The sequence below is a fragment of the Ceratotherium simum genome, chromosome 2 (genome assembly GCF_057802395.1).
Source record: "Ceratotherium simum simum isolate JZ-2026a chromosome 2, ASM5780239v1, whole genome shotgun sequence".
Classification (NCBI taxonomy): Eukaryota; Metazoa; Chordata; class Mammalia; order Perissodactyla; family Rhinocerotidae; genus Ceratotherium; species Ceratotherium simum.
The window spans coordinates 63,020,779-63,041,452 of record NC_141901.1 but is presented as its reverse complement, the minus strand read 5'-3'; the positions used below and the strand labels follow the sequence as shown (position 1 = coordinate 63,041,452).

The window sequence follows — 20,674 nt, the reverse complement described above, 5'->3', positions numbered from 1 at the left end:
GTGTACTTTTAAAAGATGCTCCTTTATATCTGGCAAGCTTCCAATAGACATACTAATTAATAGAATTATATTGTTAATAATTCTACTCATATCACATATATTTATAGAACCATAAAACTATTACCTCTAAATTTCTTCTTGTGCAACACTAGCATTTTTATGCCAAGGAGTATGCAACATGCTGGGATATGACCTGCAAGTCTTATTGACACAAAAGAAGCCTAGATCTCTTTGACTGCAGATATCGAGTGGGGATGGCTCTAGAGACAAAGTGTGTTAGGGATGCAGTTTGTCTTTGGCTCCTACTTAAGTTAGTGCCCTCCTTTACTTCCTCCCTAAATAACCACACATGGCCAAAGCCCCCTACTGTGCCATTCCCAAATAAAAAAAAAAATAGTCCAATACAATGCTGAGTTCATTTAGGTTAGTAATTGAAGTAATTCATGCTAATGATAGGGTGATAACATGGTTTTCTTCATTTCAGTCCTATTTGTGTTTTTTTGTTTGTCTTTTTTTTGTGAGGAAGACTAGCTCTGAGCTAACATCTATTGCCAATCCTCCTCTTTTTTGCTGAGGAAGATTGGCCCTGGGCTAACATCCGTGCCCATGTTCCTCTACTTTATATGAGACATAGCCACAGCATGACTTGGTAAGTGGTGCGTGGGTCCACGCCTGGGATCCGAACCTGCGAACCTTGGGCCACCAAAGTGGAGCCACGAACTGAACTGCTATGCCACTGGGCCAGCCCCCTTATTGGTCTTTTTATCTTTTTTAATTTTTTTAAGTTTTTTTGTGAGGAAGATCAGCCCTATGCTAACATTTGACAATCCTCCTCTTTTTTTGCTGAGGAAGATTGGCCCTGTGTTAACATCCGTGCCCATCTTCCTCCACTTTATATGGGACACCGCCACAGCATGGCTTGCCAAGAGGTGCATCGGTGCGCGCCCAGAATCTGAACCGGTGAACCCCAGGCCACTGCAGCGGACCACGGGCACTTAACCGCTACACCACTGGGCCAGCCCCCTTATTTGTCTTTTTAAAATAACTTTTTATTTAACCATAGATGGATGGATAGATAGCTGAAGTTGCTATAGTATGACAAAATCATTAGCATGACATGACTACATTTTTTTTTTTTTAATTTTTATTTATTTATTTTTCCCCCAAAGCCCCAGTAGATAGTTGTCTGTCATAGCTGCACATCCCTCCAGCAGCTGTATGTGGGACGCGGCCTCAGCATGGCCAGAGAAGTGGTGCGTTGGTGCACGCCCGGGATCCGAACCCGGGCCGCCAGCAGCGGAGCGCGCGCACTTAACCGCTAAGCCACGGGGCCGGCCGACATGACTACATTTTTTATCATAAAAGCTTTGCTTATATCTCTTAAATCACATCAAGTAAGAAACACTCCATGTAAGTTTGACTTTGAACTAGAATTCAAACATTAATTGATAATTCTCTCAAAAAAATATGTACATACATAGCAATGCTTTGGAAAAGCGGATTATTTCTTTAAAATGTCTTGAGACTATGTGAAAATTAAATAAAAATAATGGGCTTACTTACCGGTTGACCAGGATCTCCGTCTTCGCCCTTGTCCCCACCCACACCGTCTTGACCCTATAGTGGGCAACAGAAAACGAATCCAGATATTTCTCACTACTAATTCAGTTTTTCAGAGTAAAAAGGTACAATGTACTATCTTAGTCCCTGAGATAAGTTATTACCACATGGACAAAGAAAAGTACTATTATGTTTTTTCAATTGTTTTTTTACAGATTGTGGTGTCTTTCACTCTTTCCATAAAGATTTGTGAAATTGCTACTACATCAAATTTAAAATATAGTATGGTCTTAAAATAAGGAAAGGAAGAGGAGGTAACTAGTGAATCAGGCCACAGCATCCTTTCACCATGAACAGATAGGGCACAATTTGAGACAGAATTTGCATTATAGAAGAGTTTGGGATAAAAGCAAGGATCCTGTGACCCAAATAATAGTAATGCTGTTACTCAGATAATTAGTTTGTACAACCCAACAAAGTCTGGAAAACTAATACAAATGGAGAGAATAAGCATGAAACATAGGTCTAATAGTTTCCAACAATACATGAATTTTATTGTTGTAGTTGTGATTGCATTTTGTTTTTCTTTCGATTTTTGGGGGTCCACCAAGTAATTAAGAATTTTCTTTAATTGTGAACAATAGAGACACTGCGAACATCTCCACCAAAATAACTCCTTTATTTTTCCATGATACTTACTGCAGGGCCAGGTTCCCCAGGAGGACCGGGATCTCCAGGAAAACCAACAGGACCCTAAAATGATGTTTTTTTAAAGGAAAGGAAATAAATGAAAAATATGTTTTTATAAAGTCATGATATTCTGAAGTTTAAGAGGTAAAAGTCATGGTAAAACTATGTGAGAGTATTTCTCTTTTCCCGTAAGAAAATTTTTAAAAACTGAAGTCAATTGAGAATGCTTGTGAATATACAAAATGAAGAAAAATCCGCTCCACCAGCTATGGGCCAGAGTCTCACGATTTCTCATCTTTCTACGAGAAGCTCCAGAGTGGCTTTGACTTAGACGCCACTTTACAGGGGACCAAGCTCACTTACCGGGTTACCCTTAGGGCCATCGTCACCTGGGGGTCCCTTAGCACCGGGAGGCCCCGCAGCACCCGGCGGGCCAGCTTCTCCTTTCTCTCCTCTTTCTCCTTTGGGACCCTACACAATGTAAGAAAAAGAAGGATTACCTTACAAGCTTCAAATCAGAGATTCTTAACCTCAACACACCGGGTCAGACAAATCTTTGCTGGGCGGGGGGGGCTGTGCTGTGCATTGCAAGATGTTTAACAGCACCCCTGGCCCCTAATAATTAGATGCCTGCAGCTACCACTCCTCCAAGTGTGACAACCAAAAACATCTCCAGACATTGCTAAATGTTTCCCGGGGGTGAAATTTACTCCTGGTTTAAAACAATCTAAGTTAGAATAATGCGATCCTTAATACGTATTAAAATTCATAAATGTTTATTTGGTGTAGCAGAGTTTGTTTGCTTCTTTTGTGGTCAGTCCATCAAAAAAATTGTACAATAAACAGCTTATAGTTTTAATGCTTTAACATATGCAAATATGATTTGTTTCCAATTTCTACGTGAATTGAAACATGCAGAGGATATGCAAAATTATTAAACAAAAAGGCTTTGCATTTGTCATTATTCTTAATGGGTTAGAAAGGGAAAGCCTATAACCGAATCACAGCTAGGAATTAAATTACACATTTAAAATGCTCTAAAACAAATTTCTGGACCGTAACACCTTATATTGACCATAAGACAGCACTCACGCCTGTGCCTGCTTCCCCAGGAGGCCCTGGGTTCCCTGCTTCTCCAGGCTCGCCCTATAAAGAAGAGATCAAATGAGTATCAGAACACAGAAGTGATGTTTACATTTGTAAAACTGCCTTCAATGATGACCATGACATTTTAGACTAGCCCTTAAATCCCTATATTGTTTAAAAGGCACTGCAAAACTTTAATAAGAGGAAAGCACTTTTCCTATTACTGACCTCAATACTTTTATTTCTGAGGTGAGGAGACAGAACTGGATAGGAGGGATGCTACAACTGTCATCAGTTAGTCAATAGCCAGAGCATTAATCCAAGTTTCCACTAAACCACACAAAACAGACATCTGCATGTTCCTAACAAATTGTGTATGTGTGTGGCATCAATATTCATATTATAATTAAGTTTATTGATTATTAATTTAAAATTGTGTTATTACTAAAATATGAATTCACTTTATCTTTGCTATAACCAATAAGCAAATAATTTGGTAGCATTATGGCTATCCTAGAAAATATATTTAGTCGAGCCCTAAAGAACATAGAAAAAGATTGTATTTATCAAGATACATAAAAGTACTTAGATACTAATTAAAACTGCTCCTTTTGAGGATATACATATTATACATTTGGTAGCCTTTATAATCTCCTTGTATGGATAAGGATCACTATTTTTTAACTCAGTGGACTAATAAATAAACCTCCTAGACTAGTAGGTTTTAATTATGAAAGTCTGTTACTAACTCTTCACACAGAAATACATACAAACATAATATTTCATTCAAATAATCATCCAAGGGAAGTCATAGAGTACATTCATGTACCATGTTTCTACACAAAATCAGTAGTACTAGAAATTCTAAAGAGAAAATTTTTCTAAATTTTAAAAAAATGTGAGGCTTGAATTTCCTTCAATTTTTAACTCTGTTATTTCCAATATTCCTGGCACAAACCCATTGCTCACCAATTAGCTTAAAATGTGTTATATTAAATATAAACATAATTCCAGGAGAGAGAGCATTTTGTGTATATAATTTCTTACTCTTTGAGAATGTGCACATATTTTAACTTTTTGAATTATCTGCATAATGATGGAAGATAGCAAGGACTTTCTAGGAATTTATTAGTAGTATTATTGTGTGTAAATTAGTTTCTCTCTCAAGATGAGTAGCAAATATTTCCATTTATCTTAGATAAACTGTAGAAGTAAAATATTGCATTTACATTATTTACAGTGCAATGAATCATTCAGCCATCTCAGTATGATGGAATGATATATGTGACATTTTTATGAGCCATTATTCATATCTTTGAAACAAAACCTAAGCAATTTGCCATTCAAGTCAACTGTAAAATGTCCAGATTAAAATGCTTTATATGTGGAAAATATACAGTATACTGCAAGATCTCACTTATGTGCGGAATTTAAAATAGCCAAACTCATACAAGCAGAGTAGAATGGTGGTCACCAGGGGGTGGGGAGTGGGGAACATGGGGAAATGTTGGTCAAAGGGTACAAGATTTCAGATACACCAGATAAATAAGTCCTGGAGAGCTAATGTACAGTAATGTAACTATAGTTAAAAATACTGTATTGCATACTTGAAATTTGCTAGGGTAGATCTCAAGTGTTCTTACCACACATATAAAAATGGTAACTATGTGAGGTGATGGATGTGTTAATTAGCTTGAGCATGGGAATTATGTCACAAGGTATACATATATCAAAACATAAAGTTGTACACCTTAAATATATGCAATGTTTATTTGTCAGTTATACCTCAATAGAGCTGGGGGAAAAAAGAAATATAGGAAATCTATCGACCATGTACAAAATGCTTTCTAATGCACCACATTAACCCATGGTGATATAGAACTAGAGGAGAAATAACTACATTTCTTTTAGTCACCCTTTGTATATTTGGTTGTTCCCCTTTATGCCTTGTCCACTATAAAGTTAAACTTAAGTAGATTCTGAAAAGACTATTTCCGTTTTTTTTAATGAGGGAAATGATAGGTGGTAAAGAGATGGGTTTAAATAATTGTCAATATTTAAAGACGAGTTTTTACTACAAAGTCTCTTCTTTCCAAGAACAGTGCATTAATATTCATTTGTTCAAAAAAAAATGAAAATTACCATTTTGTATGTTAGACCCCAATATAAATAGCAATTAATTAAGATGAAATTAATATTATCTAAAAATGTCTCATTTCAAGTCTTTTGAAAGAGGATGGGACAAAATTACAAGTAAAGAAATAAAATATTGCAACAAGACTACATTATAGGGATTAAATCTGTATTTCTAGTATCAACAAAGCTACAGTACATTCATTCTAAAGAATAATAATTGATATACAAAAATATAAATTCTGTGAAGAGCACTGGCATATGAAGGAGGTGCTAGATTAAAAATTTATTATTACTTATCCTGTAACCATTTTACCCCATTCTATAACACACTTGTTCAGGTTAAAGCTCCCTTCAGAAGGAACAGCAAAATATTCTGTATGCCTAAAGTCATAAAATATACATTAAATCTTAAGGTAATGTCCTGATATATTTCCTTGTTTTGAGGAAATCATTGAAGTGCAAAATCCATCTATAGCAAATATAAGTTACATAAAAAACAGGTTAAACATATTTAAACAAAGTGCAGCATGACTAAACGATATCAGCCTTTCTTTTCTTTTTTTTTTCCATTGAATTAGCGACTGAGAATAAATTTTCCAAAATAGAAATGGGGAAGCATTCAGCCAGAATCAAAGCTGATGTCAGAAATCTGTAATCTACAGCAGCTTATAATACCCCAGATTCTGAAGAAAATTAAAATTAGAATTTTCTTTTTATCCTGCTATCTGTCACATAAAAAAGAATTTTTTAATAGAGAAAAATTAAAACTTTATTTTTTAGTGTTACAAATTTAGAATCAGGTACATTTTAATTGTAAGAAGCCGAATCATCATCTTGATTGACTGAATCATTCTCTTAAGACTCAAAGTTGGCAAGGTGTTCCCAGATCGGCTTTAAACAAATGGAAACAGTATGGAAAGGGAGTTTCCCAAAACTCCAAACATCTGGCATCCATGTTTATCTTCAAGAGCAACACAAAAGACAAAACCATAAAAGAAGCAACTAAAGTACTTAAAACTGTTCCCACTGCACCCCAAAACTTGAGGAAACAAGTAAGATAAGCTGAAGAGGCTATTAAATGGTTTTAGAATTTGCTATGTGGGCAAAACTAAAACCAGAGACTAGTTCTCACAACTATCTAGTCATCGTTAGAGCCAAAAGGGGATGATGCAAAGAAGGAGGAAAAGTGCAAGGCTGTCTTCATCTGTCTAATACAGTGATACCATCGGGGACCAGTTGTCTCTTCTGCTGTTCTTCGTACAACAACTGGACACAGAGAAAAATGTCCTTTCAATCCCACCCCCAGCTCACCTGCATCTTTTCAACACAAAACTTTAAATTTAAGACTTTAAACAAAAAGACAGTCAAGCAAAAAATCTAGACTGCTTATTCAGTAAAAATTATCTAATAACTTTAAAATGTTTCTAATTTAGTAAATAAGAAACTATCTGAAAAATCATATAGGATTAATTATAATCAAAATACTAGAATGTGGGGGTTGAGCAGAAATAAACATTAAAATACTATATTCTAATCCTCTTATATTTCTTTTTCTGAGGGTTAAATCCTTTAACTGAAATAAATGAATTTAAGTACAAGATATGATATTCAAAAATTTTTAAGATCAAACAACAGAATGATTGTTACGATTAGGATTGGTCTATCCTTCTGATATCATTTAATTAATAACCGGCAAATTCAGGAAATTTCTACATTTTTATCACTATATAATATTTCACGGTGTGAAATTTAATTTTCATCCCTCAAAACTGGCAAATAATTTATCTTTTAAAGGAAGCAAATATCAATGTCAATTTCCTTGAAAATTCCATTAAGAAATGAGCATGAATGCCTAAAGAAGAAATCAGAGAATCATTCTGACAATTTCATAAAAAGGAAGAGCAGATGTTTTAAATGAAATCATGTTCATGAGAAAAGGAAGCTACTCTGAGCCCGAATGTTATGGCACAAGCCAACTCGTGAAAAGTACCAAATACAGGTCCTAGTATTAGTAATGAAAATATAACTCCAAACGTGACAAGATGATTAATTCTTTTGTAAGTCAAAAGATTCCTTTTTCCCTTTTAAGTCAGTGACATCAACCAATTTCTTTTATTTTCGGTAATGAGTTACCAGAAACACTTAGTCTACTCAGGCATACATGGTTGGCTCCTGACTTAATCAGTTTCTAATGACAAAACCTTGATGAAATTACTGAAATTCTCTAAGCTTCAGCTTTCTCAGCTTAAAAATATGGGTAATAATAATAATAGTACCATCATCATGGGGTGGCTGTGTTGATTAAGGGAAATAATTCATGTGCATTACTCAGTATAATACCTGGCAATCAAAAACATGCTAACTCAAAATTGTTTTACCTTTAATTATTTAACTACTAGAGCAAAAGAGCTGTGATTCATATAACTACGTGTAAGATACTTAGAAAGATAGCAATACTAGATGCACTTAAAATATTAGCCAGTATTATCAAAGTCCTCCATTCTTGCTGTTTGAAACTATACGTCACTGCACTCCTTACCTTTTCTCCAACACCACCAACTGAACCAATGGATCCTGGGGGTCCTTGTGGTCCCTGCAGTGTAGAAAAAATACAGTTATCCTCATTCTTTTAATGAAATAATAAATTCATAAATATATATCTAGTTGTTCTCAAAGAGAGAAAAATATATGCATGAACATTGCAAGTCATTTGAAGGATGGAACAAAATGATGCCTTTACTGAGTTGCCAAATTTACTGGATAGCAAATAATTTAATTATATTTCATTGATGTTCAACTTCACCAGAATTTTGAATATAAAGCAGAAGACTTTCCAACTCTAGTCATGTCAGTTGGTACTCAGAACATAATTTCAGTCTCTCTGATCATTGAACAGGTTGGTTTTCAAGGATAATTTTGGAGATATTTGCGGATCAAAATATGACTCTGGTTAAGAATTGCATAATCCATGCAAAAAACATTATAAACCACATCTTAGCCTTTAAATTACTTAAGGGGAATTAAAACCTAAAAGCTCTTTTAGTTCATCTGTTCCTAGTCTGTTTTAACCAGTCTGGCCTGCCAGAATTAAAAGGGGCATAACAGAAAAGCAATAAAGACAAGAATAAATGACTTGTTCATCGTGAAGAGGTGAAGTCAGAAGGAGAGAGAACGTCAAAGCCTATAAATTTGTTAATGGTAAGAGTAAGAAAAATATGGCACTATATTTCAAAATTCTATAATGTTGGAACAGTGAGTCAATTTTTAAGCTTGGGGGAGATCATCTTTAAGTAATTGAGAAAAAACATTTTACAAGGTAAGAAGTACACATATTATCATGCACATATTACTCTTACATATTTTATAGACTGAAATAGAAAAAGGAAGCTTTTCAACAAAAGCCACTGATGACAGATGCATACTTAAAGGATATTTGGAGTAAAGACATAAGCTAGTACAATCAAAGCCAATTACAAACCATCTCCTTATGCCATTATCAGAGATAAAATTTAAATTTGAAACAATTCAGGAATATTGAACAGTTACTATATGCAAGGCACAGTCTCAGAATGTTGAACAGAACAATATTGTTCATTATAATACAAATAATATTTCTCACTCACTAATAAAAATATATTGAATGTGAACTTTGTACCTATTTTGTATTTGTGGTGACTAGTTCTCTATAAAGCCTGTTTCTTTTTCTATAAAATGAAATGGAGTAGATGATCCTTGAGCTCTTGTCTACTTCTAACATTAAACAATAATGTAATTATCTCCATTGTACCTTAGACACCATCTGGCATTAAACAATATCAACATCTATACTACTTCAAAATAATTAACATATATTTTACAATTCTTACATCAGCTCCATTGGGACCTTGAGGGCCTCTTGGGCCTGGAGGACCAGGTGGACCCTATAAGAGATGAATATCAAAGTTTATGAAAGCCAAACTCAAACGCATTTCTAATATTTTCATTTTGTGATTAAGAAAACTAAAAGAAGTTTCAGCCTGTAAAATCATAGTCAGTGAAGCATATCAAGGTTATGTCATTGTTGATGGATACAACATCATGTTAGCAAATGATTCTTTACACATAACTATGGGGAAATTAGGACTGTAGGAAAAACAATTTGATGAAAAATTAGAAAAGTCTATTGCTACTATTTGATATAAGGAATTCATAATACAACTAGAAATATTTTATGCTGGAATATGCTAGCATGCTAGAGTACAAAGGGAATATAGAGTTGGAACAAGAAATGGTGCTTGAGTAGATTTAGAATTCATTAATTCTATAAAAGTATTTTTGTTTTTCAGTTGTATATCTTTGTTTTTTGTGTCTGCTCTCATGTTCTACATGCTAGAATTGAAGTAAGATTAACCAGTTGTATTCCTAAGAGAAAGGTTCTCTCTCCTGGTTGTGCATTAACACTACCTCAGGGCAATGTACTTTTTATAAATACTGATGACCAGAACCCCTTACTTCAAGCTTGTAATTAAATCAGTCTATAGTGAATACCAGGGAATTAGTATTTTTTTAAAGGTCACAGCTTATTCTAATGTCATACTTGAAAAGCTTCTCTACTATTAGCTATAACCATAGGTCTGGGAGAATGTACTAATGATTCAGGAAACCACAGCAATCATACTTAGAAAGGAGCTTGCCATGTAGCTGATGCTCCTTGGAGTATTCACCAATTATTTGAATCAGCAATGTTTATTATGCATTCCCTGTTGTTAGGTTTATTGCAATGATAAGAATTATTTCTTATTTGAAGAAAGTAAAATGCATGTGTAAAAATATCAAAATATGTATTCTGAAGGAAGCAAAAATTGAGGGCAATGCTTTTGAGAGGAAGGAGCAATTAAGAAATGTGCTCGCTACATTTCATTATAGATTTCAATTACTTTGGCTAATTGTTTCCTTATTCAAGGTAGTGCTTAATAAACAAATATATGTATTTCAAATTTTCAGTTGATCTATTAGACTTAGAGCAGAAAGCCAGAATCAATAAATGAAAATAATTATGTCTTAACATTCTAATGAAGACAGAATTCCTTATTAAATTAAGACTTTGTTTCAAAGTACAGTTAATTTTTAATACGGTGTTAACATTTGCTAATTATCCAACTCTTGGGTGACTATTATCTATTCTTTATCTACTCCACATCAGTCCAGAGCTAAAGACTAAGAAATAACTCATGTGTGACAGTTGACTATATACACCTCAATAATATATACACATATAAATGAAAATTATACAACAATATATAAACCAGTGAATGTGGTGTATGTATATAACATTACTTCAAAGAGAGAATGAGAAATGATATATTCAAGATGATGTGAGAGCCTTTGATGGTCGCAGATGCAGGTTGGGTGAGGAAAAGCAGAGGAATCAATCTGAACTGTCATAATCTTTAGGACTACTTGGCTCATATTAGTAAACCTTAAGAAAGATATTCATAATGTGGAAATCCACAATATCCGTCAAACGCTAAAAAATCAAAACTTACCATGGGACCAACATCTCCATTTTCACCTTTTTCACCAGGTGGGCCTGGCAGACCCTAGAAAAATATAATAGAAAAACAATAAAAGTCACTCGCTTGTTTAAAAAGAAACTCTTGGCCAATTTCTAATATAAAGCCAAAAATTAAATAAAGTTAAATAAGAAATGAAAACTGAGATTCAGAAACTATCATTTGTCAAAATACTTACAAGTATTGACTACATATGATTAAATCTTATATCTACATTTACAAATAAAATTTATACTTTGAAAAATTTTAGTTATAAGAACTAAATACATAATTTGGTCTAGAAATTTATGAACACCTACTCATTTTCCCTATCTTTTATGAGTAGTATATATGATTGCCATTGTAAAAATTTTCTGAAAAATGTTTTCCCAAATTATTTTAGAACACCCTATCCAGGAGAGGTTTTTTTTGTTGGTGAAGAAGATTCGCCCTGAGCTCACATCTGTGCCAATCTTCCTCTATTTTGTATGTGGGATGCCTCCACAGCATGGCTGATGAGTGGCGTAGGTTCACGCCCAGGATCCGAACCCGCAAACCCGGGCCGCCAAAGCGGAGTGTGCGGAACTTGAACCACTAGACCACAGGGCCATTTTCCAGGTGAGGTTTTTATAGTTACATACCAGTTTGACAAAACTCTTTTGAAATAAATATTCCAATACATTTCCAGGATTATAAATATCTTCTGAATTTTTGGCCTATTAATTCCACTTCTGAATCTTAAAAATTCACAAAGCCATGAAACCTGACATATTATACTTCCTCTACTCTCTCAAACTCATTTCCTTTATATCCAGTTGCAGTATAATTGCTTTAGGAGAGATTCTGTGTTACAGAATAAGCTCACAGGGCAGGTTGTATTCAAATTTCATCAGGCTATGTCTTTATGGGAAAATTATTTTACTTCCTCTTGATCTTCCTAACCAGTTCCCCCTTGCAGAATTGCTTATATTTCCTCTTTTATATCACAACAATATTTTGTACATACTTGAATTGTATACTTAAAAGCACAATTAGGCCACTTGTTTATGTACTTATAATCATGACCTACTTAGGAGCAGTGGTCTTTTTAAGTGTCAATTTTTTATCTCTAGCAACTAGCAGAGTGCCAAACAAAAACTTGCATTTCAATAAAATGTTGAATTAATGATGAATGAATGAACTCTAAGAAAATAAATCAACAGGAAAAGCTACATGCAAAAATATGTTTCTTGTAACACTAGCTATGATAGTTAAAATTCTCAATTGTTCCAAATGTTTAATCATAGAAAACAACATAGCTAAATAAATTTTGTTATACAAACTAATGGAATATTATAGGACTATTAATATAATACTAATTCTATAAATATGATTAGTGTATATGATAATAAAATACCAATATAAATGAATATGTATAGCATAAATTTAACTGTAAAATATGTATTTAAAATGGGTATGATAATTATTGGACAGAAGTAGTAAAAGTGGTAATAGTTTTTTTTTGCTGAGTAAGATTCTCCCTAAGCTAATATCTCTGCCCATCTTCCTCTAGCTCTTATGTGGGTGGCTGCCACAGAATGGATGCTGGTGAGTGGTGTAGGTCCATGCCAGGGAACCAAACTTGGGCTGCTGAAGCGGAGCATGCTGAACTCAGCCACTAGGCCATGGGGCCGGCCCCTAAAAGTGGTAATAGTTTTTAATATGGTAGGATTATGGATTGTTTTAGTTTTTTAATGTTTTTAGGGTTATCATTATTTATATACTACATCTTACACACTATCTATATATTTTATTGCTTGCACAATATTATTTCAGATGTAATTTATTTAAGAAATAAAAAACACACAATACAAAAGCCCTAAATTTCCGCTGGTACTTTAATAAAATTATTGACTTGGCACTACACTGCAGTGGCTGCAAATTATTTGACCGTGACCCATGGTAATAAATACATTTTACTTATTACTCCCTAAATGTGCACATGCAAAATAGCTAAAACATGAGTTTCAAAAAGTAATATTTACCCTTAATGTGTAGATGATGATCTTTGATATTTTTATTCTATTCTAACTTATTATGTTATATTTCATTTATTTTAATGCTGGTAATAACCCACTAAATTGTTTTTAGGACCTACTAATTCCACATTACTCTCAGTTTGGAGAGAGGTTGCTTTACTGAGTATATCTGTAAACTTATTTGTAATGTAGCATATACTCATTTTTATGAGGAAATGTTAATTACTGATTTATAAGGGACAACATATACCGAATTGCATTTCTTTTTTTTCAAATGTCAGCTAGATATCTAGGAAAATGTTCTGTTACATGAACTTCCCACACGGTTACCATCATCTAATGGTAGCTTCTAGAATTACTAAAGAAGTCCCTGGGAGGAAATAGCCAGGCAGTGTTTCGGATTTTAGTCTGCCTAAAAGTTGCATGGGTGAGATTGCTAAACTTTTCAATTCCAAGATTCACAACCTCAAAGATTCTAATTCATTGATAGAGCATGTGAACTTAAATTCTTAAACACTCAAGTAGATTTTAACACAGATGAAATAAATATTTCAAGTCCATTTTCTAAAGTCCATTTTCTTGCAACTTAAACATAAGTTCTTATAAACACCATATATATTAACAATTATATTCCTTATCTTTTGTCCAGGTTTCCATTTTCTTTTAGTATAGAGTGAATCTCATTTCGGATCCCCAAATTGAAGGGCATATAAATATTAGTTCATAGTTTTCTTTTATTTCTATAACAAGCCTAGCTTTGCATTGCCATCTTTCCTTTATGCATATGATTATTCCTAATATTAGTTCAATAGGAACTTGCCAGTAGAAAAAAATGAAATATTCACTTATTTTTGATGAAGTTTGATTATAGTTTGAGTTTATTAACACAGAATGTTCTTATTATTAAAACTAATAGAGACATAATGAGTCAAATTCTCTTGTTGCAGGGAACTAAATATGCTAAATGGCACTCCAGTTTTCATATGTCCTAGCTTTCCCCTAGAAAGTAATTTATGCATGGGGAGGTTCTGTTTTGGTCTGTCAAATTAAAATCATTTGCCACTTAAGTGATGAAATGAAAAATAATTTAGTCTCAGAACTCTCATTCTATATGTCTCCTTCCTATACAGGCAAATAGGAAACATCAAATTGAAAAATCATCATTTAGCCAGAATATTAGATTATTATGATTTTGTCTATTATACTTGTTAATCTATTATGCTACAAAGACTGAATTAAAGGATGCAGATGCAATTGTGAACACATTAATTACATTAGCATCTTGTTAGAGTCCTCATTTAAAGAGGTAGCTGTGGGAAATTATAATCAATTTTTTAGTGAACTGCTTTCTTGAGTAACACTCATCAAAGAGCACATTTCTTACACTGCGGAAATGAAGACAATTTTTTAAAATATTTTATAAATATAAGCTACAAGGCATCTTCTTTAATCATGAGAACTAAATTCCTAAATTACAACCTTATAGAATTCAGAGTAATCAGTTAAATGAAAAAGCAGAAAATGAATGGTAACCTATCCATTGGCAATCTAACTTTTAATGCCTTGTTGTTTTCAAATATGTGTGCTTCTCACACACACTGATATGTAGTACTCAGGATTGTTTATTTATTATTGTCTAATGAGTATAAAAGAGTTACACACAAATATGAAAATGAAGTTTCTGCATTTTCCAAGTTTAAAAAGAATTATTTTGGCATTAAAATAAAAGCAGAAAATTATAGTATGCTCACCAGCAGACATCCATTGAGTTATAATAATTATAGTTACAATAATATAATTAGTTATATTGTTTACAATGTAATTTGTATACTTATGTACATAATAAGCTATTTAATATTAAAAAACCAATATTCTGTGAGTTTACTTATGAAAAGTAAAGATAAAAATTAAATTTATATAAATTCAATTTCTATTTACTTTCTACAACTTCACAAATTTTTAAGTGCGGTGAACAAGATGATTTAACTTGACCATTTCTGAACTTGCTAATGTGGTATAACTAATATTCATTTGGTACTCAAATATCATGTAAAACAAAATTTTATAATCTTTCAGAGGATCAGTATGTAGTGATAGAATAAGCAAGTGGAAGAAGAAAGTCAGATGTTTCCGAAGCAGTGAACATCACACGGAAGTGTGGAAAAACAACTCAGAATGGAGATGTCTACTATGCAATACTTTGCCTAAGAGACCAGTCGTAAGACATATTTGAGTGAAACTTCTTAGCCTACATTTTATAATTTAATATTTCCTCTCTTGAATGTGCTTCGTAAAATACAAATTATAATTTTAAATAATAAGTTATTTTAAATGATCAATGTACTGTTAACTTGTTATTTTACCTATTATGGTTTAACATCTGTTGTTGGCAGTTTCTGTTAGTAGATGTGATTAGCAGTTTGCTATTTCTCAAAATGCTTTCAATTTTTGTTGGCTCTCTGAAGTACTAATTTTCCTGCTGTGAGACTTGTGAAAGAACCCTCTAACATCTTACTTTTAACTATCAGACTTAAATAAGGTTGTCGTTCATTTTTCAAACAAAATGAGAATGGAAAAAGGAGATGTGATATCTAAGGTGGGGCTAAATAAACTCCAGAGACAGGAACCAAGGCTGATAGAGCTTCAGAAAATTAATAATAATTGATACAAAGCAATTGAAGTTCAGATGTACATTTAAGTAAAGCAATCATTATGGTTAAACATGGCACGCAGGTTCCCACATAGAAAAAAGGAAAGTCGCTTTGTTTTACATCCACCAGAAAACTTGTCTGAGAAGTAGGTGGAAATGACAGAGTACACAATGCAGAGAGCGTCTTACCTGAAGACCTATGGGACCGGGTGGTCCTGGGAAACCTCTTGCACCCTCATCACCTTTTTGTCCAAACATCCCCTGCTGACCTCTGGGACCTGGCTCACCATCACCTCCCTAGAGAAGAGCAATAAAAATGATCACTTGTATCATGATTCTGATACAAGTCATCATAAAATTATAGCCACGTCTAATTTAAGCTGGTCTATTTGCAAGTAACCAAGTAAAAAGTAGATTAAATTTTCATTATCTGCTGCAAATATTCCATTGTATGTTTGGCTTACATTCTCTTCTGGAGTATGGAGTTTCTGGAGTATAACTAATTTTGATTTTCTCATGTATACCAAGTGAAGTAAAAGCTGCCTAATAAGGGGGAAAATAATGTTCAGAATTTACTATAAATTAAGTACTTCTCAACTGGTTATTATCTATTTTTAAATAAATTCATGTTTTTTATTTATAAAGATCAGCTTGGTTAGCTATATTAGATAACTTAAATTTGATTCAATGTTAAGCATACAAACAAACTGATCACCACGTGAAATCGACTGGTTATGTGACAGCTCATAAATTTCATCAGGGAACTGTAAGGATTTAGATTTGCTGAACAAAGAGGAATACTTACAGCAATTCCAGGGGCACCAACTGGACCTTGAAGACCTGGGGGACCAGGAGGACCCTGCAGTGAGACAGAAATCAGCAATTAAGAAATTGAAGCCAGAAGAGCCTCAGCTATGTAGTGCGGAACATTTGGTTGATCAAAATCTATTAAGCATCTCTATATTTCTTTGGAAAAAACAGAAAGTTTTTTGCATTTAGTGCAACCAACCATTCTTTATTTTACTCCTTGAGATTCAGACTTGCATATTTGCAATCAATTTCAAATTGGCAGTTATCAAAAGCACTCTCATCTGTAATGTGGTGGATATTTAAAAATGGAATTTTATGCTAATGGATTTCAAAGTTTCACATTGAAAAATTTTCAAAATACCAGATTTCTTTAATGAGATATGTATGAGTCGGAAATAGCACATGAAAAATTCATCTATATGCCATCTTCTAAATGAATATTAGGATGCAAGGGATTCTATACAGTGTAGTGATATAAGAAAATTTAGAATTTTCTTCATATGTAAACACATGCAAACTCAGTGTTATATATTAAGTATACCAGAACTCTTTATTTTGAGCAATAGATTTCAATAGGTTCATGAATCTTACATGCATAAATATTTCCTCTCAACTGTCTTTTTTTTTTACATAAATAACTGATTAGACATTATAAAAGATCCAAACACTAAAGACAAAAGAGCCATTGGATTGTATTATTCTTTATCATAACCGCCACATGTTGGGAAGAGTGCTTAAAGCAAAGGTTCTGAAAGCAAGACCCTTTCAGGTTTCCAGTAGGTCAAAATTCTTTTCATAGAAACTCTAAGACATTCTTTGTCTTTAAACCATATGGAAATTTGAACTAATGATGCAAAATCGATGGAGGGTGGAATTGCTGGTGCCTTAGTCTCATTCTGAGGCTTCTAGGGTTGGAACTATTGCATATCTTAACACATAACTTTGAAAAAAGGTGTTATTAGAATTGACTGAATCCCAAACTGAATAGTTACCCCAGAGGTAATATAGTCCTGATATGATAAACTTTGGAAAGGTAAGTAAGTAGTACTATGGAAAAATATCTATGGTTAACAGCAAAAGGAATTAAATGAATAATGCCCCCTCAATAAGAAGGAAGAAACTCACATTTTCTCCTTTGTCACCTTTGCTGCCTTTTTGTCCCGGTTCACCAATTTCACCCTGTATTAGAAAGATTTGCGTTAAAGTTTATCTCTGATATGCCATACCTGCCATTGCATTGTCATCACTATCATCTCATTATTAAACTTTAATGTAATTAGGTGCTGGTGTTTAATGTCACTGTTTAAATGGTAAAAGCTGGCTTCCCTCTGCTTCTTGCTTTCTAGTATTGACTAATACCGTTTTCTAGTATTGACTAATACATAGACAAACAAAAGTCAACTGAACTCTGAGGAATATTACAGCTGGATTTTTAATTCACAAATCGATTTTGTCTGAAATATTACCACTATAAACTGATAATGGAAGTACATTGATTTATACCAAAATTACATATTAAACAAAAATTACTTTATTTTTTTTATAGTTTTCCAAATGCTAAAATGTTGCACATTGTCAGACTACTGGTTCACAAATTTTGTTATAGCATTTCACAATAATATTAGAGAATACATTAAAATCAAACGCTTAACGCAGCTATACATTCAGAATCAAGAGTTTAGAACCCTTACTTACATGTTAGTAAAAGATAGAGAAGGATTATCAAACATGCATGAGCTATTCTTAAGTCTTACTCTGCAATATCCAAGACACGAGGGCTAAATATATACAAGTAATTAATTCAACTAATTTCACATTTATTTCAGAAACATGTTTACTTAAAAATAAATAAGCAATTCTGGCATCTGCTATTTTTTCCTCACTACCATTGTTCTTGTATTCCCTTTTCTTGTTTACATCCCACATCTTATTTCACGGGATAGATACTAATTCTCAACCTCTAAAATAAAATTTTCGAGTACAGGCAAGATGCATGAAACTTTGAAAGAGATATCTTTAAATTTGGCCTCTCATCTTAAAAGTGATTAAATCGAGGATTCTTGAGGAAAATTTATCTTTCACAGGATGCACTAATAGGAATAAAGAATACTAGCCTTGTCACCATCTTCTCCAGGCGAGCCGGCAGGCCCAGCAGGCCCCGGGAGACCCACAGGGCCTTGTACTCCATCTCTCCCTGCGGGCCCTTGGGGACCTTTTTCTCCCTGTATGAAAAATCCAGCAGATCATCACTTGACTGTAAGAAACGTCAAATTCCCTGAGCCTTTCCTCTTCCTCAGCGGTGCTACTGAAACAGCCGTGCAGTGGTGATTAGGCCTAAAAAATCATAAAATGAATTTCCTCATATGCCCAACCTTACAGTATGCTTCATGTGTAACCTTGTTCTATTTTTAACAAATGTTTCATGTATTTTCCTAGATTTTGATATTTTAATTCATTGCCACTTTTACCTACTCAAAATGACAAGGCTGTTAGCTTTTTTGGTTTATTTTTTGACGACGGAATTATTTTCCTGTTTTAAAATTTACCTATATTGTGTAATTAAAAAAAAATAGTGCCTTGATAATGAAGACTCTATTTTCCATTAAAAAATCCTGTCAGAGTTTAAAGTAAATTATTTCCTATAAGTCAAGACTTCATCAGTTTGGCACAAGGTCTATTCCTGATTGCACTCAGCGGTTCTCTCTCTCCTCCTGTTACACAAGCTGGGAATCCACAAGTCATTAGCCCCTACCTCTGCATTATCCTGCTCCCCACAATCCCTGCCCTCACCACCTTCTACCCCTTTACAATGAGTAAATTTTATCTCTTGAATATATTTACTTCACTTCTTCTCCACCAGTAACACCTTACTGCAAAATACTAACTGCCTTCCTCTGAACTGATTAAATAAACTTCTTCCTTTCTTACACCTACTCTTACTTCCAAAGTATTCCCCATGCTGTAACCAGAGGGACAATCAGATCATCTTACCAACCGTCTTCAGTCAATTTACTTGTTTGCCATTCCTAAAATAAAGATAGACCTGATAGTGTCCCTATCATTATCTGGCTCCTACTACCTGCCCAGCAGCATCTAGCCTCCTCTGGCCCTTACTCCTGCATTCCAACTCCGCAGACCTTCTTTCAGTAAAACCTGATTCCACGCCTCCCCTATCACGTGACCTGTGCACATGTTGTTCCTTTGGCCTGGAAGGCTCCCGGGAGGACCCTTCAACTAGTTAATTCCTCCTCATCTTTTACATTCCACCATCAATGTCCTGTCCAAGGACAGGCCCTAATTCCAGCTCAGGTCCTTCTGTTATAAGCTGACGTACAGCAGTGTATTTCCTTCATATCACTAACCAGAGTTTATAATTCTACATGCACCTGTTGATTCTTCATATTATTTAATTGCCCCATCCTCTGGTCTATGACCCCAAGTAGCCACCTAAGGAATATTTGTTGAGTTAATTACTTGATGACAACAAAAAAATCTATAAAACAAAGTTAACTTGTTAGCTCTGATTTATACTTTCCTGGGTTCCGTAAGATCTTATTTTTCAAAACTATGTCATAATTATCATTTAAAACATACTCCTGATGTCACCTTGGAGACTTTTTATTTCCTTCATCAAATATTACTATATCTCAAACCTACCTATAATCATAAAGTGTGCTGTGCTATTCACAGTGAACTTCACTATTTTAAACACATCAGCTGATTCACATATTTCTCTTTAATTTAGATTTCCTTGTGAGCCTGAACTCCAAAAATCAATTATTTTATATAAGGGGATCTGTAAATAAGACAGATTAATTCTTATCTGCCTTCATTATAGCACACATAATCTCCAGCCAGGAATCACCCGCCATTTATTTCTTCTGATCCTGGTCTGTGTGGAGTCAGAAAAAATCTTTCAACTGATCTCCACCACTCTACATTTAGATTCTTCCTTTACAACTCTGCAAGATGACAAACTCTTCTTCCATTATGTATCTCTTGGCCCACAACCTATAGGACCGCCAGAAACATCATCCATCTCTCTCTCTCTAAGCATTCTTTATTTCATCATTTCTACTCTTTCATTAATATTAATAGCTGAATCCTACCTTAAAAAATTGAAACAATTATCTACTCATCCCCAAGTCCTATGTTTGACTTGACATGATCTTGTATGTAGCCTATATTTATAC

The 20,674-nt window shown here is 33.8% G+C and overlaps 1 protein-coding gene and 1 long non-coding RNA gene across 3 annotated transcripts in view; one reads left to right on the top strand and one right to left on the bottom strand.

The window, feature by feature from the left end:
• Positions 1–20,674, top strand: part of LOC147918033 (uncharacterized) — a 1,004,068-nt gene that overhangs the window by 159,791 nt on the left and 823,603 nt on the right. The window lies entirely within an intron of this gene.
• The window catches only part of COL11A1 (collagen type XI alpha 1 chain), a 207,612-nt gene that overhangs the window by 33,595 nt on the left and 153,343 nt on the right, over positions 1–20,674 (bottom strand). For both annotated transcript variants that reach the window (XM_087446492.1, XM_004420763.3), the window contains 11 exons: positions 18,596–18,703; positions 17,607–17,660; positions 16,477–16,530; positions 15,861–15,968; positions 10,998–11,051; positions 9,339–9,392; positions 8,012–8,065; positions 3,343–3,396; positions 2,614–2,721; positions 2,260–2,313; positions 1,564–1,617 (listed from right to left, as the gene is read on the bottom strand). In XM_087446492.1, coding sequence (XP_087302618.1) covers positions 1,564–1,617; positions 2,260–2,313; positions 2,614–2,721; positions 3,343–3,396; positions 8,012–8,065; positions 9,339–9,392; positions 10,998–11,051; positions 15,861–15,968; positions 16,477–16,530; positions 17,607–17,660; positions 18,596–18,703 — 756 coding nt within the window. The remainder of the gene's footprint in view (positions 1–1,563; positions 1,618–2,259; positions 2,314–2,613; positions 2,722–3,342; positions 3,397–8,011; positions 8,066–9,338; positions 9,393–10,997; positions 11,052–15,860; positions 15,969–16,476; positions 16,531–17,606; positions 17,661–18,595; positions 18,704–20,674) is intronic.